The sequence below is a fragment of the Prionailurus bengalensis genome, chromosome F2, assembly GCF_016509475.1.
Source record: "Prionailurus bengalensis isolate Pbe53 chromosome F2, Fcat_Pben_1.1_paternal_pri, whole genome shotgun sequence".
Taxonomy (NCBI): Eukaryota; Metazoa; Chordata; class Mammalia; order Carnivora; family Felidae; genus Prionailurus; species Prionailurus bengalensis.
The window spans coordinates 83,090,321-83,115,833 of record NC_057353.1 but is presented as its reverse complement, the minus strand read 5'-3'; the positions used below and the strand labels follow the sequence as shown (position 1 = coordinate 83,115,833).

At 64.4% G+C, this 25,513-nt stretch overlaps 2 protein-coding genes across 4 annotated transcripts; one reads left to right on the top strand and one right to left on the bottom strand.

The window, feature by feature from the left end:
- The first annotated feature begins 111 nt into the window (after positions 1–111).
- BOP1 (BOP1 ribosomal biogenesis factor) lies at positions 112–25,423 on the top strand. 2 transcript variants are annotated; one of them, XM_043602068.1, is made up of 16 exons: positions 112–277; positions 1,366–1,566; positions 11,831–11,911; positions 22,494–22,648; positions 22,726–22,843; positions 22,922–23,023; positions 23,101–23,313; positions 23,401–23,562; positions 23,657–23,737; positions 23,808–23,877; positions 23,961–24,093; positions 24,185–24,365; positions 24,467–24,755; positions 24,834–24,918; positions 24,999–25,106; positions 25,206–25,423. In XM_043602068.1, exons 1-16 carry the CDS (start codon positions 182–184, stop codon positions 25,357–25,359), a joined length of 2,229 nt encoding a protein of 742 aa, XP_043458003.1. In that variant the 5' UTR covers positions 112–181; the 3' UTR covers positions 25,360–25,423. The 2 variants fall into 2 exon arrangements, with proteins under 2 accessions (XP_043458003.1, XP_043458004.1); XM_043602069.1 differs by lacking the exon at positions 1,366–1,566 and having other exon boundaries at positions 121–277.
- Positions 19,002–20,982, bottom strand: SCX (scleraxis bHLH transcription factor). Of its 2 annotated transcripts, XR_006300645.1 has the most exons (3): positions 20,273–20,980; positions 19,440–19,545; positions 19,002–19,320 (listed from the first exon to the last, which is right to left on the bottom strand). XR_006300645.1 is itself a non-coding variant. In XM_043602079.1 (2 exons), exons 1-2 carry the CDS (start codon positions 20,843–20,845, stop codon positions 19,282–19,284), a joined length of 612 nt encoding a protein of 203 aa, XP_043458014.1. In that variant the 5' UTR covers positions 20,846–20,982; the 3' UTR covers positions 19,002–19,281. The 2 variants fall into 2 exon arrangements, 1 of the variants encoding a protein (XP_043458014.1); XM_043602079.1 differs by lacking the exon at positions 19,440–19,545 and having other exon boundaries at positions 20,273–20,982.
- Positions 25,424–25,513: the final 90 nt, after the last annotated feature.

Genomic DNA, 25,513 nt, shown 5'->3' with positions numbered 1-25,513 from the left:
GCCCCAGGCCCGCGCGTTCCTGCCGCCGCGCGCCTGCGCCCGCTGGCCCCGCCCCGCCCCACCAATCGGCCCGGGCGGGGCGGGACCGGCCGCGCCCCCTGACCCCGCAGGCCCCGCCCCCAGTCCCCACGCTGCCGGCGCTGCCGGAAGTGGCGGCGCGGGTCCGGACGAGCCGGGTAGCATGGCGGGTGCTCGGGGCGCGGGGCGTGCGGCGGCCACTGGGACGCGGCCTGGGAAGCGGCCGTCGGAGCCCGAGCCGGAGTTGGAGCCGGAGGAGGTGACAGCGGGGACGGGGACGGGGCCGGGCGGCGGGGTCGGGCGGCGGGGCCTGTGGCCGCACGTGGTGGCTCTTCGGCACACGGCGAGGCCGCCCGGCGCGCTGCGGGCCCGGGGATGCGAGAAAGAAGGGGCCGTCTGTCCCCTGCTGGAGGTGGCCTCGTGGCGAGCGTCCTTGGGCAGCAAGCACCTGCGCAGGGGGTGGCTGGGGTGGGAGGCGGAGTAGAGGTGGCATCTGTGCAGCAGCCTCTCAGACCCTTTGAATTATGCGTCCTGCCGTTGTGTAAATATCTACACATCTACACGGCGCTTAATGCGATAGGCGTATTCTGAAGGTAAGAGACGGGATTGAAAGAGCCTGCCTGGAACCCGGGGTTTACTGCATTGGACATGATTTTAAGTGGACTCACGGCCACGCCTGCTGTCCAGCTAACCCCAGGTCGGTTGCGTGATGTCATTACATCTGGGTTGTAGAAAGTGTTAGGAGGCATGTACAGGTCAGCCTTTCTCAACCGACCCCACTTAGCTGTGTCATCAGGCTCCCCCATCACCTGGTCGGGTGCCCTCCTGCCCTACCAGGACGTAGCTGTGGGCACCAGACTTGGTTGCTTCCACCGCCTGGTCCGTACTTCGAGGAGCTGTTTGCCTTTGCGGTATTTGTTTGCTGTCATCACTGTGCACCTGAGTAAACGCCAGAGGTAGACGGTGCGGTGAGCTGTAGCAGGGTCGTGTCCGTGGTAACTAGGTCGCGTACCGTGGGGTAACTTTTATGTGTCCAAGAAGGTGAGGGAGTTGCAAACTGTTAAGAAATAGCGAGTCCGCGACTCTGTGCTTAAGTGCTTCCTCAAGGTGTACGATTTCCTGTGGTTCAACCTTTTCTGGTAAAGGCAGTGACCAGGTCACGAACTGTATGCCGTGTCCTGCAGAGTTAGGGATGAGATGCTGTCTGGTGAGCAGAGCTCTGCTGAAGAAGCCTGAGGGCTGTGGCCTTGGAGGCTGGCCACACAGAGCCAGCGGTCGGCAAGCAGGGCGCCTGGTGGGCGGAGGGTGGGTTGGACACCTGGCTGTCACCAACACTGCTTCTTGCAGACCGCCCTCGTCTCCGCGTCGGCTGCCAGCCTCCGGGATGGCAGTGATTCTGGCCTGTCTGAGAGCGAGGAGAGCGTGTTCTCAGGCCTGCAGGATTCCGGCAGCGACAGCAGTGAGGATGACCCAGCCGAGGGAGAGGATGGGGCCAGCGGTGATGACAGCCACAGCAGGATGGAGGAGACCTCTGGGCAGCAGGTGCAGGTGGGTGAGTGAGGAGCCTCCTGGTGGGCCCTTCTGGCATGAAGGTGGCCAGGAAAGAAAGCGACCCCCAGGCCTCGGGCTCTCAGCGTCCTCACTGCTGTTTTCGGGCTTCCTGGTTGGAGCTGGAGCGCTCGGAGTCGGGTGCTGTTTTTCACAGTTATGCGCTCTGTTCTCAGGAACTCGAAAAGTCCACCTCCCTGGGCCTCCCCCTCAGATGATTCTGACGTCACCTTTCCATAGGACTCAGCCCTCTCTGCTAGACTCAGTCGTAGCCTGGGTTTCCCAGGGGCAAAGCCTGAGGTGGGGATTCATGCGCAAGAGACTGTCTGGCGGGGAGCTGCCAGGACACACATGAGGGAGCCGGCCCGACAGGAGCGCCGTTCCACTCGAGCCTGGCCCCAGAGGGCCTTGCCGGTTGACGCTTCGGCATCGTGCCCACCCCTGTGGTGATGGGGAAGGGGTACTTCAGCTCTTGTCTCAAGCGAGAAAAATGAGAGAAAAGCTTAAACTAAAATATGACATGAGCTGTTTGGAGTGTTTTAGTTACTGGTTTTAAAAGTTTATTTATTTATTTTGAGAGAGCGACTATCACAAGTGGGCTCCCTGCTGTCAGCACTGAGCCCCAGGTGGGGCTCGAACTCACGACCCTGAGATCAGGACCTGAGCCGAAATCAAGAGTCAGACACTCAATGGACAGCCACCCTGGCGCCCCTGGAATGTTGTAGAAAGTAGTTTAGAACTATATTTCCAGTGGGTCTGGTGTTCTGGAAGTTACGACTTTGAGTCATACAGAAGTCCACCCCCATAATAGAAACCAAAAAGCCGTGCTTGTCCTGTTTCCTGGGAAGAAAAGATTTAAAGTCACATTTCAACCTTCCACTCGCTCAAGCCTTAGTTGTAATGCTGGTGTGCAGGGAGAGATGTGTTTACTGTACTGACCATGGTTTGTAGGGTGATGGCCAACGATTTTTCCCTCTTTTTAACTTTATAAAATTATAAAATAGGGGCGCCTGGGTGGCTCCGTCCGTTAAGCATCTGACTTTTGCTCGGGTCATGATCTCATGGTTCGTGAGTTCAAGCCCAGTTTGGGGCTCTGTGCTGACAGCGTGGAGCCTGCCCCAGATCCCCTGTCCCCTCTCTCCCTGCCCCTCCCCTGTTTGAGCATTGTGCGTGTCCTCTCTCAAAGATATATAAACATTTGAAAATATTACAAGATACACTTTCTTGACAAAAATTGAATGTTTTCTCAGCACTGTTCGGTACAGAGCGGGAGTTCTCATTCCCTGCCTTTGCTGTGGTTCGTGACCACAGCTAACAGTTTCATCACCTTCCCGTGTCTTTTCTCCTCCTTTTAAAATTAAGGGTCCACACACTGACATATTTATTTAATTTAATTAATTAACGTATTTTTTAAGCAGGTTACACACCCAACGTGGGGCTTGAACTCATGACCCTGAGATCAAGTCACATGCTCTACAGATAGAGCCAGCTAGGTGCCCCAATTTTTTTTTTTGAAAAAAAATTTTTTAAAGTGTATTTTTACTTGAGGGAGGGAGGGAAAGAGAGAGAGAGAGGGAGCCCATGCGCATGCAAGTTGGGGAGGGGCAGAGAGAGAAGGAAAGAGGATCCAAATTAGGCTCCGTGCTTACAGCACAGAGCCTGACGCAGGGCTCGAACTCAACCGTGAGATCATCAACTAAGCTGAAGTCAGATGATTAACCGACGGAGCCACCCGGGCGTCCCCCCATTTTTTTTTTTTTTTTTTTTTTTTTTACAAAGGGTTTTTTGTCTTTGTTTATAAACAGAATTTCAAAAGTAATTTTTAAAAGTTAAATAACTGGGGCACCTGGGTGGCGCAGTCGGTTAAGCGTCCGACTTCAGCCGGGTCACGATCTCGTGGTCCGGGAGTTTGAGCCCCGCGTCAGGCTCTGGGCTGATGGCTCAGAGCCTGGAGCCTGTTTCCGATTCTGTGTCTCCCTCTCTCTCTGCCCCTCCCCTGTTCATGCTCTGTCTCTCTCTGTCCCAAAAATAAATAAACGTTGAAAAAAAAAAATTAAAAAAAAAAAAGTTAAATAACTTTTGGGGCACTTGGCTGACTCAGTCAATAGAGAGCACACAGTCTTGATCTAGGTCCTGAGTTCAAGCCCTGTGTTGGGTGTGGAGCCTACCTAAAAAAAATTAAGTAACTTTTTTAATAAACATTTCTTTCTTTTTTTTTTTTTTTTTTAACCTTTATTAATTTTTGAGAGAGAATGTGAGCGGGGGTTGGCGGGGGCAGAGAGAGGGAGACACAGAATCTGAAGCAGGCTCCGGGCTCTGAGCTGTCAGCACAGAGCCCGACGTGGAGCTCAAGCCCATGAAAGCGAGTTGATGACCTGAAGTCAGGTCAGACAAATGAAGTCAGACACTCAAATGACTGAACTGCCCGGGCGCCCCTTTAATGGAAATTTTTTTTTAAGTTCTCTAAATGAGGTAACAGTGCAGGTACCTCAAGAGGATGTCCAGGGGGTCTGATGGAAGGGGCGCATTCTGCGTGTGCCCACGCTCCGTCCCTTCTGAGCTGCTGGGCACGTGCTTGTCCACATGGGTCCTTCTCAGGTTTCTGTGCCAACATGGCCGGGTGTTCCCTGCAGGGCCGCCTTCTCGGTCTGCTTGCCGGGCCATCCAGCAGGGACTGAGGCCACAGCCCAGGAGAGAGCAGATGCCTTCCCTTGTCAGAAGGTGGGGCGCAGCCCTCCGTCCGGGGGAGCTGGCTCTGCGGCAGCCTGGCCTGCCCCCCACTTGAAGCCGGGACCGGGGCCCCTCCGGTGTGTGCCGTGCGGGGGCGGCTTCAGGACTTCACCCTCCTCGTCTCCTGCCTGGGAGGTGTCCCTCCTTCCTGCTCACGCCCAGGCCATAAGGCCATCCCTGTCTCTTGTGGGCAGTCCTGGACACGAGACCCATGAGCCATGAGCGGTTCTGAGTCCCACACACACCCTGGATGGCCACCTCAGGGTCCTGCCCTGCCCTGTGCCAGTCAGTGTTCACATCTCTGGCTTCTTTATGCTTTCATTGAGGGGTACAGGTGGCCTGTATTGGAGCACTTCCTGTTCTAATCACAGTTGTCACGCTTAGGTTTGAACTCCTCGAGGCAGAGAGAGGGGATTGAGGTGTGGGGGGAGTGTTCTCTCGCTTAGTGGAAATCTCTCTGTCTCTCCTTTTTTCCACCTGTTCCTCAAGCCTTTCACACCCATCCACCTGGTTGAGCTGGTTCCCCCTCCGCGTTTTCTGCCCACACCCCCTCTTTGGATGGTCTGAGCCCCGACTGCAGCACGTAGCCTCGTGGCCAGAAACTGAGCCAGCAGCCAATCACCGCTTCCCGTGTGTTCCTATCTGCCCGAACGTGGCCGTATGGGGCATCCAGAGTGGCCCCCGTGACAGCCCCGGTCAGGCCTGCACTCCACCGTCTGAAGCCCTATGATGGTGGCTGGGTCAAGGTCCTCTCGGGGTTTCACCTGCTGTAGCTAGGGGCCTGCTACCTGTCACACCATGGAGGCTTTTGTCAAGATGTCCACCTGTCTTGACAAGGTGTTCCTGCCACCCGCACGGGCCATCAACCCAAGACCCACTTCCGTTGAGCAGCTTCTAGAATCGGTGTCCCTACCACTGTCAGCTCTATGGGCCCCTGCCAGCAGTGACGCCAGCTTCTGCTCGTGTCTTTGCCGGGTGTCCCAGCTTTTTAACAGGAAGCCCCAGCGTTCTCTGGCTTCTGGCCGTGGCCGCCTCTGTGGTCTTGCAAACAGTGGCTGTAGGTGAGCTGCTTGCCAGGTCGAAGTGGCGTTTTCCCAGGGACCCACTCCAGCTTGTACGACCAAGCACAATGTTCTTCCGCTCTCCCTCCCGCTCCGGTGCCTCCTTCCTGGGGCTTGGTTCTTCCTAGGTGCTGACGGCCACTGTGCCGTGAGGCTTTGCAGTAACTTCTCTGCCCGCTGCGTGCTCCCGTCTGTGACTTGGCTCCCGTCGCCGTTTCTTCCGCTTCCTGTACACAAGCTGTCTCCAGGCTCCCCCCACTTCCAAGGAAGCAGGTGGCCACACTGCTTCACGTGTCTGAAGGGCATCCTGCCTCATTGTCAGGCTGCGTTCTAATGTCACATCAAGGACACACATCCTGGGGCAGAGGCCAGCAGGAAATAGGTGCTAATTGTGGGTACGGTCCTCTGGGCTTTTCCGACTGTCTCTCATGCCCCCTGGCCCAGACACACCGATCAAGTGACGCAGGCTGCCGAGTACCTGTGCAGGCGGGGGCTGCCGTATTTGCCTAATGGTTCTGGGAGGTATGGGGCTGATAGGTCATTGTCCGGGGACCCTGCCCCATAAGTCCGTCCACGGGTTCCACGTGTGGCTGCCACAGGCCATCCCGGGCAGGCCACGCACATCCTGCTGGGACCCTCCACACGTGATCGTGGATGGCCAGGTGGTCACAGGCATGTTCTCTGGAGACTGCCCTGAGTGTCCACCTTCCTTTCCCATGGGGAGAGATGGGGTTACGTGGCCCAGGTGCTCAGGGTCACCCACTTCGGTGTCTGGCTGCCCTGGGTGCCACCATCGGCGAGCTCCTCCTCCACTTCCTCCTGGGGGTTTGGTGGCCGTGCAGATGTGTCCACTACTTTGTTAGGGTTGCGTGGAATATGTGACGTGCATGGAAGGGACACAGCAGAGCGCTCGCTCGGGAGCTCCTGAGGGTCGTTCCTCCCGCCCTGGCCTGCCTTCTGCTCCTGCACGAGGGTGAGGACTGTTTCCGGTCCCTGGGTCTCTCCAGGGTGTTCTTCGCACATCCAGGCGCCCGTTGGTGTCGTGTCTGATGGCTTCCTAACCGCCGTCTTCTGGCCTGCTCTTCTCTCTGTCTCAGGACCACCCTCGCGCGCGGTGCCTGCAGCGTGCACGGGCCGCCGGTGGGTGGGCACTTGTGACCTTGTGCTGTCCCGGTGGTCATTTGCTTGCACGTGCAAGCAGGTTTTCGGATACGTTCCGGGAAGCATCTCTGGGGCAAAGGCCGATGCGTTTTTAGCGGAAGGAAAGTGTGCTATTTGAACTCGCCACACCCCCCGAGGCACCTGTTTCCCATCCCGCTGAGACCGTGCGTGGTGAAACCTCAGTGTTTTCTTACTCTAATACGTGGAAAGTGGCCTCGTGTTGCACTGTGATTTTTTTTCTTAAGTTGGGAACGAGGCATCTTTTCCTGTGTTTCTGGGAGCATGGTTCCGGCTGTGTGCCCCCCAAGACACAGTTTCCATCACTGTCCTATTTCTCGAAGGTCAGGCTCTGCAGGCCCCACTTCTGTTCCCCTTCACGTGGGTCAGGGAGTGCCACGCGGACCCCTGGCGTTGGGGGCCTTGCATCCCCTCCCCGAGCCCCGCCCTCTGCTCCCCACGGGCTCCAGCTCAAGGCCGAGGTGGGGCCCAGCCCCTGCCCCTCACTCTGTGCACGGCGCGTCTGCAAGCCTGCCCCAGCCGGACAGTCCTCGGCACACACGTCACTGAAGGAGGCTGTAGAGGGGCCCCGTGCTGCGTGTTCCCTGTGTGCCGGGTGTCACCTCTGCCCCACCCCCCCCGCCCAGCTTCTCCCTGGCTCTCGGCCGCCTGCCTGCGTCCCTCCTGTGTCCACTCTCAGGCATGGGGAGCTTCCTCAGGCTCCCCCCGTCCCCAGCACGCCGACCCCTGCCCTCCCTGTTCCCGGATCCCTGGCTTCCTGCTTGGCAGGCAGGAGCGTGCTCCCTTGCCGGCGTCCTCCCCAGCAGCTCTCTGCGGTCCCCTGGGAAAGGTGAGGTCTTCGTGCTGCTTCTGGACTACTTGTGTTGAGTGGATTTGTGTATTGAAAGTCGTCTTACCCTTTTGTGCTTGTTTAGGACCCATTTTTCCTCCTTGTTGTGTTTACTTGGGTCCTTATTTACGTGGGGTTTTCCTACTTTGTTTCCTTTCGTTCAGAAGTTCCCATTGTTGGCTCATTAGTCTGCTCACCGCATTCAAGAATGTGACCATACAAGTGATCGTGCCTGTGAGTAGTGTTCTGTAGGTATTTCAGGAAGAGTTCTGCCTGTTGTGTGCTGCAGACCTGCGGGCAGAAGGGGCCCGCCTGGGTCTTGGCACCGGTGGAGCTGTGGCTTGTGGGAGGCAGCTGGGGGCACATCCGATGACTGTCACCAGCTAGTTAATGGAGCGCCTACCATAGGAGCGAGGATGCGGCCCCGTGGGGGAGGGGAGGCAGTGGTTCCTCCACCTGCCCTGCCACCTCCAGGCATGACACATTCTGTGGCACTCTCATTTCTGGGGATCAGAGTTCAGGCAGGGTGAGGAGCTGTCGTGTCCGGGTGACATCGTCAGTGGGATTGGGGGGGTCCCACAGCCTCCCTCAGCCGTGTCCCTCCAGGGTTCTGGTATGTTCTGTCTAGCAGGACCATCAGTCATCACACCCCTCGTTTGGGGGGCTCAGGTGAGGGTCCTGAGGAAGAAATCTGGGGCCTCTCCACTCGTGTCCAGGCTGGGGCAACCTGCATGATGGGCACTCACTGGGCAAGTCTGTCTGCCCGTCTGGGACGTCCCCACCGTCGGGGCTCTGAGGACAGGCTGTCTGTTATATGGGGCAGATGTGCAGGAGCTTCATGGTGTGGATCCAGAACTCATGCATTGTCAGTCGGGGCTGCTCTCCTCGGACAGGTGAGCCGGCCACAAGCCCACTCAGATTTGGGGAGGGGGCACGTAGACTGCCCCTTGGTGGGAGGGAAGTCAAAGATTTACAGCTATGGTTTGGAACAGCTACAGCGTCCACCCCCGCCATCCCTCTCGGACCCTTACCTCGTGGCCGTGTTGGCCGTGGCCTCGGCCCGAGGGTCTCGTGTGAATCAGGTCTAGGTGCCGGCAGGTCCTCGGCCTCCTCCCCTGCGGCCACGTGCAGCGGTGGCTTCGAGTCCCACTCAGTTTTTCTGTTGTAAATGGGGAAGCGGGTCGCCCTGCGTGGTCAGCGGTCTCTGGTGTCCTGATGTTGGCCAGGCAAGGGCAACCATCTCCTTGTGCTGGGCCGGGTCCTGCTCCGGGACATGACCCTGGCCCCGAGTCTCCCTCCTTTTTCTCTGAGAAATGAGGGGTGTTCTTATCTCACGTTCTCTCTGGCCTTGGCGGGCCCCGGTGGTGCATGTTCTCTAACATGTGTACCTCCTTGGCGTCAGTCCGTGCTCCTGGTCAGACTGGCATGTGCGCGGACGGGCGTGTGCACGGAGCTCTTCGACCCTGGCCCTTCCCTGAGCTGGGCCCTGAGGAGGCTCCACAGCAGCGAGGGCCAGTCCGGAGGGTCTGCGGATCAGGTTCTTGGAGGCTCCTTTGTGCACGGGGTCTTTGCTCCTCCCCTGGGTCGCTGAGAACATGTGTTACCAGTAGCGCTCTGGATGTGACCCCTGCTCCGAGGTGTCAGGGACACTCCCGAGCCTGGCACACCTCCTGTGGACCTTCAGGGTGTGGTGGCTGCTGTTTCCTTTCTTCTGAGTCTCTTGACAGCACCCTCTTGTGAGCAGTCCTGCCTGGGACCCCGCAGGGAGGGCCGTGCAGGGAGCAAAGTTTCAGCTTGGCTGACCTAGTCTGAGCCAGCGCAGCCCGCGTCGGGAGGTCGGGGAGCCTGTGTTGACACCTGCGTGCTTGGCGGTGGCAGTGGGGTGTGGCCAGGCTGGGTCTGTTGCAGCTGCAATGAGATGCCATTTGGGCTGCCAGAACCCCTTCGGGGCCCCTGCCTCGGTCTTCACGGTGTGTTACAGTCTTGGGGGTGGGTAGAGAAGCAGGAGCGAGTTCCCCTGAGGACCAGGTCCAGAGGCCGCCCAGGATTCGGGGACACGGCCTGACCCGGGCTCCCAGTGCTGTCTGCCCCGTGGCCCTTCACCCAGGGGTGCCCGCCGCTTGTTCTGCTCCGAGGTGGTCCCGGCCTGCTGCCCAGCTGTCGACACGGCCTCCCTCTCCCTAGTGCTCGGCGTGCCCTTGCGTGCCTCTGGCCCTGCCTGGACACTGGCCCCCGGACTGCCTGCCTGCTGCTGGCCTCTTTGCTGATGCCCCACAGTTCCTCGCGCCACTGTACACGGGTCTGCCCTTCGCTCCTGCTGTGCCCTGGTCAGGGGGGTGGGGGGCGCTCGTCGACAGAAGGCTGCCTCTCTCTGTCTCCACCAATGTGTCCAATGTGGGCACATTGAGGGGGCAGTGCCACGCAGGGCTGAGCCTGTCTTGAGGTGGGTGCTCGTGTCCTGCAGACGGTGTGGGTCTGGGCAGACCCCCACCTCCTGGATTCTGTGCCTGAGGACCAGGGGTCTCCGACGCTGGCAGTCAGGGCTGCGCCGAGTGAGAGACAGGAGGCAAGGGTGGTGGGGCCCCCATTCTTGGGTTCGCGTCCTTTCGTGTTTCACGTTCCTTTTAAGTTGTCTTTTAAAATTTTCCTTTTCCTGAATGCCCAGCAAAGGGTCTCCAGGCTGTGAAGGGGTCGCTCCCGCAGCCGCCCCTGGATCCTGGAGCTGGGCTGCGCCCGCGCCTCTGCTGCCCCCTGGTGGCCACCGTGCTGCCTGCAGCACCACTTCTGGAGAGAGACCAAGGAGGGCTGGGGGTCCAGCTCTTTTGTGTGGGAACTTGCTGCCCGCTGCTGGGGTGCCCCTCCTTGCCGGGTCCGGCCTGTCTCTGGCTCCCTGCGCCCCCTCCTTGCCGGGGACCGGCCTGTCTCTGGCTCCCTGTGCCTGCACGCTTGCCCGGGGCGCTGGCCACACCCAGCACAGGACGATGTGGGGTGTGCTGGAGGACAAGGGGACCCCATGACCATGGCCTGAGGCGCAGGCGATGTAGGGCTCTGCAGGGTTCAGTGCTGCTGGAGAGCATCAGCAGGCCTGGTGCTGTGGGCGGCCGTGGAGCCTGGCCGGGGCTGCCACCGTGGACCTGCTGGCCGTGGCCTGGCATTGGGGGCACTTGCTGAGGAGGCCTGGTGCCCGGCCCTGAGCCTGGGGCAGGTGTGCCCCCGGGCCGCTGCTGCAGGTGGAGCTCCATTTGGGCAAGGATGGGAGGAGAGCTCTGGGCCCTCCCTGCCCCCCACCCACGGCCCGCACCCATCAGGCGGCGCTGACCCACTTTTAGCGGGCACGGCTCCCACAGCGCGTGCAGCATGGGGAGCGGGGTGGGGGAGACATGGAAACCGAATCCCGCCTTGTTCCTGGCCTGGAGAAAAACTTAGTCTCCCACCCTCCTTATACTGAGGGAAAAAACAGGCGAGAGGAAGAGCCGCCTCGCAGGCCCTTGGCTCTTGCCCGGTCAGGGGGAGCGGGGCTCTGGCGGGGGTGCTGCGCTCGGGGGCTCCTGCTCCAGAGTACTTTACTGCGCCCAGGAGTGAGAGGTAGGGCTGTTTTCCCCATTAGTCCTGGTTCCGGTACACCCGATCCCCCCACCCCGTGAGGGAAGGATCTGTTTTCCAGGTTAGGGTGTGAACGTTCAGTGGCGCCCACTCACTGACCTGGTGGACCGGGGTCAGCCTGGGGCCGTGGACACGTGGGTGGGGTGGGTGCCAGAGGGCTGTGTCCCCCGCAGCGTTCTGCAGGTTAGGGGGCGCCTCTCTCTCAGCTGCTGCAGACCGGAGGCCGCCTTGGGAGAAGGGTCTTGCCCTAGGAGTGAGCCGGCTGTGGCCTCGTGACCACCAGCAGCAGGTGCCACAGGCCTGCCTCCAGAGCGGCTGGCCTGGGTGTGGGTAACCCCCCTGCCCTGCCCTCACTTGCTGCCCCCGAGTGGCCTCTCCCACCTTGCCCCTGGACCCTGGGCTCTCCTGAACCTGGCAGGCCTGGGTAGGGGCTGTCGGGCCAGGAGCCCTGCAGCCGGTTTTTTTCGTTAACTGGTGCGGGGGTGGCCAGGCCCTCAGCTGGTGGCTTTGTTGCTGACTGTTCCTTTTCCGGTCTGGCACCAGGTGTCAGCCCTTCCCTGGGGTCCTTCCTTGGAGGAACTTGAATGTAGTGACGGGGCTGGCCCTTGACAGGACCCCAGGTGAGGCCCGTGAGGCCTGCTTAGACCTGGGGTGACCCTGATCTTGTCTTGAGGCCCAGGGCCAGGTTGGAACTGCCTAGAGATTGGGGGCGGCGGGAACCTCGGCCTCAGCATCAGCAAGAGGGATGGTTTGTTCCCGAGCCTCCAGTCCCAAGGAGGGGCCAAGGGACTTCGGGCCTGGGCTCTGTCCGAGGTTAGAGGGCATCACATCCTGACATAACAATTGTCCCTTCTCTCTACAGGCTGGCATCCCTTCCCCAAGGACAGAGGTGGCGAGCGCGAAGGGCTTCGAAGAGTACGCGGAAGACAGCTCTGATGAGGAGGTGCGGGCTGGGCTTGCCTCCTCCCCAGGGGGGCTGTGCTGTGCTGGGTACAGAGGAGTCAGGCCACAGTGAGGGGCCCCACTCGTGGTTTGGGAGAGCGATTTTGGGGTCAGGACACCTGTCTGCAGGAGGGTGAGTGTGTGTGGGATCACTAGGAAAGGAGGGAGGGTGGATGTGATGCGGTAGACCCCCAGGTGTGTCTGTGGGGCGGCCCCTGATGCTGGGGTCCCCCGTGCGCTCTGCGGAGGCTGTGCTTGTGCTCTCGGTGGGCACGGAGAGGGTCGGGGCAGGGGTGGCTTCTGTTGCACCAGCTGGCCTGTGCTGGGCCTCGGGGGGTGACGGGTCTGGGTGCTGAGGGCAGGAGGTGGGTGGCCTTTGGGTGTTCCGCCCCCGCTCTCCTCGGTGTCCTCGAGGAGTGGCCTGATGTGGCTCCAGTGAATCCGGTCGCTCCTTCACGTTTGTTGTCTGAAGGGACAAGCGTGGCGGTGGGCAGGTGGTGCCCAGTCTGGCGTCCGGAGGCCCCGGTGTGTGGGCCAGAGGCTCAGCTCCCTGGGCCTGCCTGACGTGGGAGGGCTGGAGGCTGAGGAGCTCTGAGCCCGGAGGTGGCCATCTCCTCCTGCCTGTCCCCTCCCACGTGTGTCCCAGTCACCGGCAGGGCTGTGGCCCCGCGCCTCCCAGGGCCCTGGTGGGCGCCCAGGTGTGTGCCTCTTTGGAGCTGCAGGGGGATGGCTTTGGCGCATGGCTTGCAGGGACAGCGGCCCTCCAGAGCTGCCTGTCAGGGGCTGTTCCGGGGCCTGGGGAGGCACGCGCCCCCTCCCCTGTTCGGCCTCCACCCCCACCCTCACGCTCTCTTGGCAGCGGCTGCAGGAGCCTTGGCTGCCCGCCCGATCTGGCCTCTGTGCGTTTAGAGAACAGAGACAAAACAAAATAAATTGGTTTCCTGGCCGGAGCAGCGGGCGCACACGGTGAGGGGGGGCCAGCGCAGTGCGGCTCCCTGCCTGTCTCCCCCCTCCCAGGGGCTCTGGCTGTCGGCAGCCACATCCTGTCGGCTACTTTTTTATATTTGGTATTTTGAGAAATCGATGATGGTTGTAAATGGAGTGCAGAGGCGGGGGAGGGGCCTCGGCCTGCCCACAGGGAGGCGCTCCTCCCGGCCCGGCCTGCGGGGGCCGCTTCCTCTGGCGATGACTATCCCATATGTGTGAGTGACAGGAGGGGGCCCGATGCCCGCCTTCCTGAGCTCTGCCAGCACAGCCGGCCTGCGGCTCGAGGGGGCGGCAGAGCCCAGCCTTCAGGAGCCGCGCCAGGCCCGGCGGACGCTTCCCTGACCAGCACGTGTGCCTGGGGTGCTCCGGGTCCTTCCGTGCTGGCTTTGTGGGTGTCTCTGCCATCCTGGCAAAGCGGGATGGGCTTCAGGGAACAGGCCTGGGGGCCAGGCGGCGAGGGGTCCCGTCGGGCACCTGAACAGACCCGGCGCAGAGCATAGGGCTCGGGGGCCGCCGTCCGGGCACGTTCCTGGTGTCAGAGCTACACCTTCTCCCTGCAGCGTGCTTAGAGGTGGTCGGCACCGGGTGGACCCCACTCGGGCTCTGGCCGGCGGCAGAGGCATCCTCACGGGTTTCGTGCTCCTGGGAGAGAGAATCTTCTTGGATGCTGCTGTGCGGTGGCCACACCTCGAGTCCCTTCCCCTGGGCCCCGCCCCGCCCCACCCCTGGGTCTGGATCTGAGGCCTGAGCTGGTGTGTGCTGGGGCTTCTGGACCCTCTGACTGCTGGCCTCGGCTTTGGGGAGCCCCCCACCCCAGATGCTGACTGATGAGTGGCAGTCTACCCTCGTGGGATGGTCTGAGTCCTGTTTCCGTACGTTTGCCCTCCTCGGTCCCCCAGACTCACGTCCCAAGCCACGTTGGGGCCCAAGTCCCCTGGACGTGCCGCTGGGTCTGGCGGGGGGCCTGGAGTGGGGGGAGCCCGGAGCAGCCGCGGGCTGTGTCCACCCCACCCCCACACGTCCACCTCACTCCTCTCCCACGGCACCGCACCTCACAGACGTGATCTCATCCAGCCGCCGGACCCGGGGGAGGTGGGGCGGGGTGGGGGGAGGGGGCCGGCGGCCTTCGCGGCATCGGGGCCCCTCTTTGTTCCGAGCAGCTGGGAGAAACTGAGGCCGGCGAGAGGTGAGAGGTGAGGGGTGGCTGTTGAACTCTGGCCAGGGAGACCGGGAGGCATCCACCTCATCCCAGTCCCTGAGCCCCAGGGCCTGACCCCCTCCTGTCCACCGTGGGACCCTCCTGTGCCCGGAGAGACCTCCGCGGCGGGCGGGGGCCGGGCTGCAGCCCTGGCCGGCTCCGCGGCGCCCTGGCCTCCAAGTAACTTGGGATCCCGCGGGGACGAGCCCAGGCCTGTCTGCATCCAGAGCCCGCGATCCCCTCTGCTCTCTCGCCAAACGGCCGTTAATGGCTTCTCCCAGCTACTGAACCGGCAGCTGCCTCCAGCGCTGGCGGCCTCCCGCTCCTCCCGGGGCCGCCGCCCCGCCCATCCTGGCCGCCCGCGCGCTCCGAGCGCTTGCGTCGCTGCTGGCAGCGGGAGCCTGTCGGCTCAGGTTTCGGGCTGTTTGTGGAGAGCGCCCGGCGCTCAGCCTGCTCGTGTCGGCCTGACACCCCCACAGCCGGCCCGCAAGCGGGGCCGCCGGCCAGGCTCTGGTCTGTCCCTTCCCGCCGGTCTGACCCACGGCCTTGCAGGTGGTGGCCACAGGGTGCACTGGGTGTGACGGCTGTGACCGCAGAGTGCCCCTCGGTGCCTCTGCCCGGCTCCGCCTCTGAGCCAGGCCTGCGGTGCCCGGTCGGAGGCACGCCCTCCTCTCCCCAGTGCTGCCCCCCCTTCCCCCCCTCCTCCGTGCTGCCTCCTTCCTCAGGAGAGAGGATTCCCTCCCGGGGGTGGGGGCGGGGGCGGGGGCAGTGAGGAGCGTGCAGTGGCTGAAGTAGCTGTCCCTTAAGAGGGATGTGGTACGTGTCCAGGGATAGCCCCGGGTCTCTCAGTGCGGGGCCCGTGTGGCCGCTGGCAGGTGAAGGGGGGGCTGATTCAGAGCCACGGCACGTGGGTGGTGGAGGCCCCGGCCTGTTGCTCGTGCCCACTTGGAGCCAGTTTCCTTGGCAGCAGGAACCCAGCGGGGCAGGTGGGTGGGAGAGTGCCTGGAGGGACCTGAGGGTTTGCCCTGGGGCTGGAGGTGTGGCTGCTGGCTTGTGGAGGGAAAGGTGGTGGGGGGGGGGGTAGTGACTGCAGAGGGGGCTGGGGACAGGGGCCACAGATAGGGGCCGGCTGTGTGCAGGCAGTGCTTGGGGCTGAGGTGAGTCCTCCGGGGTAAGATTCTGGAGCTCGCTGGAGATGGGACGGGGGTAGGTGTGGAGCTCTGGGGACCAACCTGAAGCAGCAGCAGCTCTTTGAATAGTGGGTCTTGGAACGGGGTCTCCACCACTCAGCCGGGGGCCCCCAGCCTGGGCCCACACGCAGCACTCCAGAGGGGTTTCTGGGAGCGCCTGCCTGCAGGTAGTCAAGAGTCCGAGGGCCCCAGGTGGGACTGCTCACTGCACCTTGATCAGCCCCAGGAGAGGGGCAGGTGGGTGGGGGTCTGGGGTAGCCCAGGACCTGGGAGCTGGGGCAGCTTCGGCACCCTCTGCCCATCGCGTGGACCCCGTGGGGGCCAGGCAGTGGGCCGGAGGCCTCTGTGCTAGCACGTGATGGCTCGGCCGGGCCTGGCCGGCAGCACTTTCGAGAGGGACGGGCAGATGGGGGTGATGGTGTCTGGGGTCGGCTTCTGCGGAGGCGCCCTGCTACCTGGGTTAGCAAACGTGAGTGGCGGTCTGATGGAGGAGGTTTGGGAAGGTGGCTCCGAGCTCCCTGCTGGGGTCTCCTCACCTGGCTTTGGCCTTTGGGGCGGGAAGAGGCCAAGTAGGACCTGGCTTTCTTCCCTTTGGCCCGTGGACCAGGACTCATCCTGCTGGAACCTTCGATGGGTTCCGAGGCAGCAGGTGAGCCTGGGGCACACAGCCCGGCCTCCTCTGCCCGGTGCTCTGACAGAGATTAAACACCATGGAGGAGCGAGGAGAGGCCGAGGCTCAGGAAGGCTGAGTGGTGCTCAGAGACAGGCGGGAGCTTCGTGCAGGGGGAGCGGAGCGAACACTGCCGGCATTGTAATCGGAGAGGGGCAAGGGAAAAGAGAGAGCCTGAGCGAGGGCGGCTGACCCCACGCTCCCAGGGGACAGGTGGGAGAGGCAGAACGAGGAGAGAGTGAAGGATTCCAGAGGTGGGCCGGCTTCCTCTCTCGCAGACAGACACGGGAGGGAGGTGGGCAGCCGGCCAGCGCCCTACCTGCAGTTCCAATCTGCGGTCCTGACAGCTGCAGCCACTTTGGGGAGGGGGAGGGGAGGGGCTCCTCGAGAGCGGAAAAATCCCAGCCGACACATCAGCCAGTTGTTGCTTGCCGCTTGTGTCCGGTGCAGTCTGGGGGGTGGGGTCCCCCGCTGGCCTCATCCCACAGGCTTTTGTGCTTGGGGCACAGAGGCCCCCCCCCCCCAGGAGAGCACGGGGGTGTCTGTGTCCTCAGCCTGTACTCCGAGCTCGGTGCCTGACCTGGAGGGGTTGGTAGGTGCTTGCCCCCGCGGGGTCACATGTGCTTCCTGGCAGCCCACAGGTGCTGAGCAGGGTGGGGGCCGGCTGGCCTGCGGGCTGAGGCCTGGTGATGAATCATGTGGTGCCGCCAGCAGCTCATTCCCCCGGCCGGGGACAGGGAGCTGACAGCCGGGGCCGATCAGAGTGTTTCCAGCCCAGCTTGGCCCACAGAGGCGGCTGCTGGCCCAGGGCGCGGGCTCGGCCCCTCCTTTCCAGCTGTCTCTGGGGCGCGCACGCAGGGAACCCGGGGTCTTTGTCCCTCTCAGTGGACGACGACGAGGCTGGCCTTCTGGGAGGGAGGCAGGGCCTGCAGCGGGCACAGAGCACCTGCCGCCCCAGCCCAGCCGCCGTAGTAGCTGAGCGGACTCCGGTGGGGCTGCTGGGCTCGGGCCCTGGCTGGCCCGCCACCCCCGCCACCCGCCCCCCCGTCTGGTTTGAATTTCTGGAGCAGTGAAGGGTGACGGAGCGCTCCTCCCCCGCCCCTCCGCTCTCTCCTGTTGGCTGGCGGGCCAGGCCCTCGCCGCCGCCGCCGCTGCTACCGGTGCAGCTCGGGGAGCGCCGGGCCCACTGCCCAGGCCCGAGTCGGCCAAGCTGCAGCCACTGTTGGAGTCACAGGGCCTGCCGTGGAGAGCTGGGCCTGTGCGCCCTGGGCCCTGACGGGCTGGGTCTCTGGGGACCATCCTTCTGTCTTCTCCCACCCGTTTTCCGGATTCGGAAGACCCCCCGCAGGGTCCTCCTGACACCCCGTCAGCTCTGGGGCTCGGGGTCCCCTCCGTTTGTGCTCTCGGCCTCGTGTGTGGGTGCGGCACTGTGCTGTGGTCGCAAGGTGGGCGCCCGCTCGGGTACTCGTCATCTTGGGGGGCTTCATGAGGGGGGTCTGCGGCCCCCATCCAGGCTCGGGTGTGGAGATGTGATTCTAGTAGGGGAGGGGCAGGTGGGCCATGCCTCCTCCCCCCACCCCCACAGAACCGCACCCGGTGCCCGGTGAAGCAGGGGGGTGAGCACAAAGATCCTGGGGTACACCTGCCTCCCTGGACACCTCCCCCAGGTCCCGCCTGGGAGGAGAGGGGATGCCTTTCTCAGCCCCCCATCTGGACCCCCGTGTCTCCGGCCTGGGTCCTGGCTCCCCAGGCAGGCGGGTGGGGTGGGGGCTTCTGCAGTGACCCGGCTTGCCCTCTCCCTCCTTCCTCTGGCCAGCTGTAGGCTCCTGCAGGATTAAGGAAAGGAAATTTGGGGTTGGGTTTCTCTCCGAATGGAACCTGCCGTGGTGACTTTTTATCCTGTTATATTTCTATCACGTTGGACAGAGCCCCCCTCTAGCCCTTAATGGCTCTGGCTTTGAGAATTTCCTCCAGAATTACTCCACCACTTCCTGCTTTGCAGGTCCCCGGAGCCCCTCTGTGCAGAGGAGGGGGCCAGCTCTGGGCCTGCCCTGTTGGGGTGCCCACGTGGGCCTTAGCACCTGGCCTCTCCCCGGGGCCCGGGGGAGTGTGTCAGTGGGGGCCCCTGAGCCTGTGCTGAGGGCTGGGAGGGCCCAGGGCCGACACCTGGCGCCCTCGGCCATTCCCTACCCGGTCTGGCCGGAAGTCAGGCTGCTGGCCCGCCTGGCCAGCGTGGGGGAGGTGGCTCGTGGAAGGCCGCCCCCTGCCTTTCTTCTGTGCTGTGCCAGCAGAGCTGGAGCCACTAAACCGTAATTGTCACCTGCAGGATTTTAATGGTCAGCCAGCTGTGCACAGCTCGGGGAGGGGGCCTGAAATTGCCCTCCTCACAGGCAGGTGGGGCCTTTGGAGGAGCTCGGCGGAGCAGGGTGGTGGGCGGCCAGGGTTCCTTTCCGTGTGAGCAGCGCTGCAAGTGGCTGGGTGTAGGGCTGGGGGAGCCAGGGCAGCCCCCGCAGGGGTGGGCACCCCGGGGTGCCTGCAGATGGGTGCCATCTGGCCCGCACCCTTAGGCCCGCCGGGGCTCGGAGACCCGCTCCAACGGCAGTGCCCCTCACTCAGCCTCTTGGCTGAGTGTCCACTTTTTGGGTCTCCGTGGCAAAGGGTGAGGCTCCAAGGCTTGGCATGGTTGTGCTGCCGGCCCTGGATTCCTCACCCCTGCAGGGGAGGTGTGGGCGCCAGGCAGGCCCTGGGAGTGGAGGCCGGACTGCTTGGTCCCTTGCCGTGGGGCAGTGGGCTCCCTCTCTCCTTTCCTAGCCTTGCTCTCCCCCACCCGTCTCCTTCAGCCACCAGGCCGGGAGGAGGTACCTCGCTGTGCTCAGGCCTGGGAGGGACGGCCCAGCCCCTGGAAGGTGGACGCCTTCCCTGGGAGCTGGTGCCTCTGGACCCAGGGAGGATGGGGCATGAAGAGACCGCCCTGAGAGCTGGGAGTGTGGTCTTGGGCTGGGCTCAGGCTGGATTCTGAACCTTCCAGAAAACAGTGCTTCCACGGTTGGACGATATTGTTTTGTTTTTAATTATACAAAGTTTCCAGACTTTATATTATCATATCAAAGACACAAAATACCAGCACGTAGTGACCAGAAGAAAACCCAGGTAGGAAGCCAGCACAGAAGGTTCCGGTGGACCTGGGCCAGCTGGGCCAGTGCAGAGTCCTGCCGCCGCTTGTCCGTCCATTGGCCCCAGAGGAGCCTGAGGCGCCCTCACAGGAGGCCTGTGCCTGAGTCGGGTCCACGGGGGGGCTCTCTGTGGAGAGCCCAGCGGCGTCGCCTCTAACTCCGAATCGTAGTCTTTCTGTCTCGGTCCTTGCTCTGCAGAGGGGAGGGGGTGGTGTCAGGGCCCGGGTGGAGACCCAGTGCCAGCCCGCGCCCGGGCTTCCCCGCTGGGTGCTGTCTCGGGTGGCGGGTGCTGCGCCCCCTTCCGCGCTCACCCCGGCGTCCCCGTGCACTTTGGGGAAGAGAGCACGGTGCTGCACAGCCGAAACTGTAAAATTAAGTTTCCCAGATGTTCAGGCCCCAGGAGCTCACGCGTGCCGTCTGGAGAGGAAATGGGGATCGGGAAAAGCCGCGCCGCGTTTTCTCCCTGCTCACCCTGCTTTTCCGGTGCCACCGAGCGCAGCAGCAGCAGCTGTAAATCACAGCCGGCCAGCGCTCCCGCAACGTGCCCCTCTCCCCCAGCCTGTCTGCAGACCCCACGGCCACACGGAGGTCTGAGTGGGCAGCCCCAGGGGCGTGGGCCAGGGCCGGAGGAGAGGCAGCAGGTGCCCGATAAGCCTTAGGCCGGCGCCAGGGGCTGTGGCAGGGCCAACGGATTAGGGGGGTGATGTCCCCTTCCTTCGGGGACAGGGTGGGTGGCCAGAGTCGCTTGAACTCTGCTCTGGTCCCAGCCTCTTCCAGTTTTAGTGGCCTCCCTGCTTCGTAGACTGCCGCTTCCCCCCCATCCCCCCACCTGACCCTGGGTGGCCCTCTTCGGTCCCCGTGGGAACCTGTGGCCCTGGGGGGGGGGGGGGAAGGCCCAAGAAGGTCCAGCCCTGCCTGCTCCAGCTGGGCCCTTGCTGTGCTCCTCCCCCCCCGGGGCCCCGGGGCACAGTAGGTCACAGGTGTGGCCGGGGGTGGGTGGGGATGGAGGGGGGGGGCGCTCTGCCTGCCTCTGGCCCCACTCTCTGCCCAACAGGTGTGGGTAGTAGCTAGGGTCCTACGGAAGCAGGGGCCACCACATCCTCCTCGCCTCTCTTCCCACGGATGCCCGGTGGGCGACACTCACCAACTTTCTCTGGTTGCTGAGGCAGAAGGTACAGATCTGTTTGGGCTGGGCGTTCTCGCCGTCGCGGGTGGGGGGTGGTGGGGGCGGCGGCGGGGGGCTGCCGGGGCGCGCAGCGTGGAAGAAGGCAGGCCCCGAGTGGCACGGCTGCCCGTCGCCGCAGGCCTCGCCCACCAGCAGCACGTTGCCCAGGTGCGAGATGTAGCTGGAGGCCAGGCGCAGCGTCTCGATCTTGGAGAGCTTGCGGTCGGCCGGCTCCGTGGGGATGAGCGTGCGCAGAGCCGTGAAGGCCGTGTTCACGCTGTTGGTGCGGTCCCGCTCGCGCGCGTTCGCCGTGTGCCGCTGCCGGGGCTCGCGGCCCGGCCGCCCCCCGGGCCCCGGGGCGCCGCCCCCCGCCCGCCTGCCCCCGGCCCGCCTCCGGGTGCCCTGGAGGCCGCAGCGCGCCGCGTGCACGCGGCAGGGCTTCTCGTCGGAGCCCGAGCTCTCGCTGCCACGGTCCTCGTCCTCCGACAGCGGGCTCACCTCGGGGTACAGGTAGCGGCCGGGCGGCGCCGAGCGCAGCATGGCGAAGGACATGGGGCCGGCGGGCGCGCCGTCAGCTCCGCCTTGCGCAGCGCATGCCGCCAGCCGCGCGGCCGCCCGGGGGGCCGGGGAGGCGCGGGTCTCGGTGGCCCGCGGTGGCGGCTGCGGCGCCGCGCGCACGTGTGCGTCCCGGGCTGGAGCTGGGCCGCGGGCCGGGCCTTTATAGTGGCGGCGGCCCCTCCCCCGCGCCGGCCCGCCCTCCTCCCCGCCTCCCAGCCCCCGGAGGCCGCACGGAGCAGGGGCCCTCGTCCCTCTGCCTTCTCGCGCCACGCTGAAGAAGCCTGGAGCATCTCGCTTCCTCTGGGGACGCGGGGAAGCGGGAATCCCCTGATGGGTGGTACCAGGGCCCTGCAGCTCCCTCCCTCTCCCTCAGCCGGGGGTGGGGGGGGGTGGGGAGGTGGGCAGGAGTGGGTCACAAGTGGGACCCACGACCCAGGCTGGTCTTCTCCCCTGGCACGATCAAGTTAACTCAGATGCCCTGGCCCTGGTGCCTGGCCACACCCTGTTTGTCTGTCTCTCCCTCCTGTGTACGCTTGAGCCTTTTGTGCCAGGCAGAGTGGGGAGGGGGTACAGAGGAGCCCTGAGGGGTGGAGTCGTGTGTGGGGTCACCCGGTGGCACACATTGTGGCGTCAGCTCTACTCTCTGCCCGGGACCCTCCTCTTTCCCAGCTCCTGCCTGTATCCCTGCTCTGGGAACACCCCCACCCCCACCCCCACCCCGCCATTGCCGTTTTGCATGCTCCGGGGTGTGTTCAATACAGGGATGGCCGCATGGACTGGAATTGGGCCTGTGTAGAGTGGGAGCCCCCGCCTCCTGTGCAGAGGAGGACAGGGGCACGGGGGTGTGCCTGGAAGATGGGCTTGCTGGGAGGGGAGTACACAAGTCGGCAGGGCTGGGCTGGGCAGGTGCAGATGGGGAGAGCCCGGGGCGGGGGGGGGGGGCGGGGGGGTCCTGTGCCCCTTGCAAGGGGCCTTTGGGCTCCCTGCTGTGCTCAGTCTCATCTGGGCCCCTCCCCCTGTGGCCACTGTTCAGGAAGCGGCCGCCTGGGCAGCAGTCTCCGTGCTGGGCGGAGGGAGGGTGGTGGCTGGCAGGGGCCTCGACCAGGAATGTGTGTCCAGGAATGTGGCTGCTCTGGGATGGGGGGGGGGGGGGCGGCGGGCAGCACCAGGGAGGGTTGCAGGGGGGGGTCCCTGAATGTCTGCAGGGCAGAAGGCAGTGGTTTCTCCCTCCCCTTGGAGTGGGTTGTGGGGTCTTCCCTGAGTCCCTGCCCGTGGCTACCCGTTTTTGCCTAAGGCCCCCACCAGGGGAGGGAGCCCATGGGCGATGAGGTCACCCTTGTCTGTGGCTGCCCAGAGTCCTGGCCAAGGAATCCAGGGGGGAGGCTCTGGGGTTGGCACCACTTCAGTGGAAAATGTGAAGGTACAGCTCCGGCGCCTCTGAGGGCCAGTCAGGGGGGCGGTGGGGGACAGCACTGGCCGCCGTGCCACGTCACACCCCAGGGAGAGGGCCTGTGTCAGGGTGCCTGGGGACTGTCCCCCCGGCCTCCTTAGGGACCCACCCTTGCCTGAGACTCGGGGAGCTTGAAGGGAGGGGTGGGCACGGTGGGTGCCCGGTGCCGACGCGCTGGCCTGCTGCCCCCAGGACATCCGGAACACGGTGGGCAATGTGCCCCTGGAGTGGTACGAGGGCTTCCCCCACGTGGGCTATGACCTGGACGGCAGGCGCATCTACAAGCCCCTGCGTACCCGTGACGAGCTGGACCAGTTCCTGGACAAAATGGACGACCCTGATTACTGGTGAGCAGGCTCGGGGCAGGGCCTGTGGGGTCAGGGCAGGGGGGCCCGGAGCTTGGCTCTGACAGGTGGCTCCCCAGGCGCACGGTGCAGGACCGGACGACGGGTCACGATGTGCGGCTGACGGACGAGCAGGTGGCCCTGGTGCGGCGGCTGCAGAGCGGCCAGTTTGGGGACGTGAGCTTCGACCCGTATGAGGTAGGTGGCGGCAGCTCGCCCTGGGTGTCCGGGGCGGCTGCAGGGCCCCGGCCCACACATCTGTGTCTGTTCCTCCAGCCTGCCGTGGACTTCTTCAGCGGGGACCTGATGGTCCACCCAGTGACCAACCGCCCCGCTGACAAGCGCAGCTTCATCCCGTCCCTGGTGGAGAAGGAGAAGGTGGGTCCAGCGCTGCATCCGGGGCTGTGCGCCCCTACGCCCCCCGTGCCCCGAGCCGACCCGGTCTGCCCTTGCAGGTGTCTCGCATGGTGCACGCCATCAAGATGGGCTGGATCCAGCCTCGCCGGCCCCAGGACCCCACGCCCAGCTTCTATGACCTGTGGGCGCAGGAAGACCCCGACGCTGTGCTGGGCCGGCACAAGATGCACGTGCCCGCTCCGAAGCTGGCCCTACCCGGCCACGCGGAGTCCTACAACCCGCCTCCAGAGTACCTGCTCAGTGAAGACGAGGTGGGCTTCGCGCCACGGGGGGTGGGGGTGGGGGGCACCGGGCCCCGTCCCTGGCCCCGAGCTCCCAGCTCACCCCTGTCTCCGCAGCGTCTGGCGTGGGAGCAGCAGGAGCCAGGCGAGAGGAGGCTCAACTTCCTGCCACACAGGTTCCCGAGCCTGCGGGCCGTACCCGCGTACGGCCGCTTCATCCAGGAACGGTTCGAGCGCTGCCTTGACCTCTACCTGTGCCCACGGCAGCGCAAGATGAGGGTATGTGGGCGGGGGGGGGGGGGGGGGGGGGAAGGTGCGCCCGGGTAGGGGCACAGGACGTGGGGATGGGGTGACTGTTCGCTCTCCTATCCAGGTGAACGTGGACCCAGAAGACCTCATCCCTAAACTGCCGAGGCCGCGGGACCTGCAGCCTTTCCCCACGTGCCAGGCCCTGGTAGGCTGTCGGGCGGGTGGGGGAGTGCGTGCGTGGGTGCGTCCGTCTCCTTACTCCTCCTCCTCTGTAGGTCTACAGGGGCCACAGCGACCTTGTCCGCTGCCTTAGCGTATCCCCGGAGGGCCAGTGGCTGGCTTCAGGTGAGCCTGAGGTGGGGGCACTCCCAGCTCGGGGGGCCGGGGTGGGAGGACCAGGTGGCGAAGGCCTTGTTTGCTGCGTCCAGGCTCCGACGATGGCTCCGTGCGGCTCTGGGAGGTGGCTACCGCCCGCTGCATGAGGACCGTGCCCGTGGGGGGCGTGGTGAGGAGCATCGCCTGGAACCCTCACCCTACCCTCTGCCTGGTGGCCGTGGCAGTGTAAGTGCGAAGCCCCGGGGGGCGCCGGGGGGGGGGGGGGTGGCGGGCACGGGCCCGAGCCTCAGGGGCTGTGTGTCACTCTGGCCTGCAGAGAGGACTCGGTGTTGCTACTGAATCCGGCCCTGGGGGACCGGCTAGTGGTGGGCGGCACGGACCAGCTGCTGAGCACCTTCGTCCCGCCCCAGGAGCCCGCCGTGCAGCCTGCCAGCTGGCTGGAGGCCTCGGAGGAGGAGCGCCAGAGGGGCCTGCGGCTGCGCGTCTCCCACGGCAAGGTGTGGGGGCTGCGGGGTCAGGATGGGCGGGGCGGGGGGGGGTGGGGTGGGGAAGCGGTGGTGGCCGGGGGACCCAGCTCAGCCAGCGTCGCTTCCTGCAGCCAGTGACGCAGGTGACGTGGCACGGGCGTGGGGACTACATGGCCGTGGTGCTGGCCGCCGCCGGCCACACACAGGTGCTGATCCATCAGCTGAGCCGGCGCCGCAGCCAGAGCCCCTTCCGCCGCAGCCACGGACAGGTGCAGCGGGTGGCCTTCCACCCTGTCCGCCCCTTCCTGCTGGTGGCTTCCCAGCGTGGCGTCCGCCTTTACCACCTGCTGCGCCAGGAGCTCACCAAGAAGCTGAGACCGAACTGCAAATGGGTGTCCAGCCTGGCGGTGCACCCCGCAGGTGAGGGCGTTGTTGGGGGGGGGGGTGTTGGGGGGGAGCGTGCACCCCGCAGGTCCTCACGACCCCATCTGCTCCCAGGGGACAACGTCATCTGTGGCAGCTATGACAGCAAGCTGGTGTGGTTCGACCTGGACCTTTCCAGCGAGCCGTACAGGGTACTGAGGTGAGGCGCCTATGCGGGTGTGGGTGCTGGCCTGTCCCTCCCCTGCCCTAGCTTGCCCTCACCCAGCCCCCACCCTGCAGGCACCACAAGAAGGCCCTGAGGGCTGTGGCCTTCCATGCCCGGTACCCGCTCTTCGCATCTGGCTCCGACGACGGGAGCATCATCGTCTGCCATGGGATGGTGTACAAGTGAGTGCTGGACCTGCCCCCCCCCCCAACCCCCCCCCCCCCCCCCCCGGCCTGGGGGCTGCGCTTCCCTGACCCGAGTCCCTCTCCCCTCCCCCACAGTGATCTGCTGCAGAACCCACTGCTGGTGCCTGTGAAGGTGCTGCGGGGGCACACGCTGACCCGAGACCTGGGCGTTCTGGACGTGGCCTTCCACCCCACCCAGCCGTGGGTCTTCTCCTCCGGGGCCGACGGCACTGTCCGCCTCTTCACCTAGGCCACCCTGCGTCCCCAGGCGCATGTGTGTTCGGGACCCTTAATAGAGGTGTTCTCCCTGCTGACCAGTGGTGTGACCTTGACTTGGGCTTCCTGACCAGCTCCCACCCCCCCACCCCATAGCTTGGGGCCTTTTTCGCCTGGTGCGCAGGGGC

What these genes read in the sequence shown, in the direction of transcription:
- BOP1 (XM_043602068.1), top strand. Translation starts at nt 182, where the DNA reads ATGGCGGGTGCTCGGGGCGCGGGGCGTGCGGCGGCCACTGGGACGCGG. An exon ending in TGCCTGGTGGCCGTGGCAGT is followed by an intron (nt 24,094 to 24,184) that starts GTAAGTGCGAAG and finishes TCTGGCCTGCAG; the next exon opens with AGAGGACTCGGTGTTGCTAC. An exon ending in TGCCATGGGATGGTGTACAA is followed by an intron (nt 25,107 to 25,205) that starts GTGAGTGCTGGA and finishes CCTCCCCCACAG; the next exon opens with TGATCTGCTGCAGAACCCAC.
- SCX (XM_043602079.1), bottom strand. Translation starts at nt 20,845, where the DNA reads ATGTCCTTCGCCATGCTGCGCTCGGCGCCGCCCGGCCGCTACCTGTAC. An exon ending in TCAGCAACCAGAGAAAGTTG is followed by an intron (nt 19,321 to 20,272) that starts GTGAGTGTCGCC and finishes TCCCCTCTGCAG; the next exon opens with AGCAAGGACCGAGACAGAAA.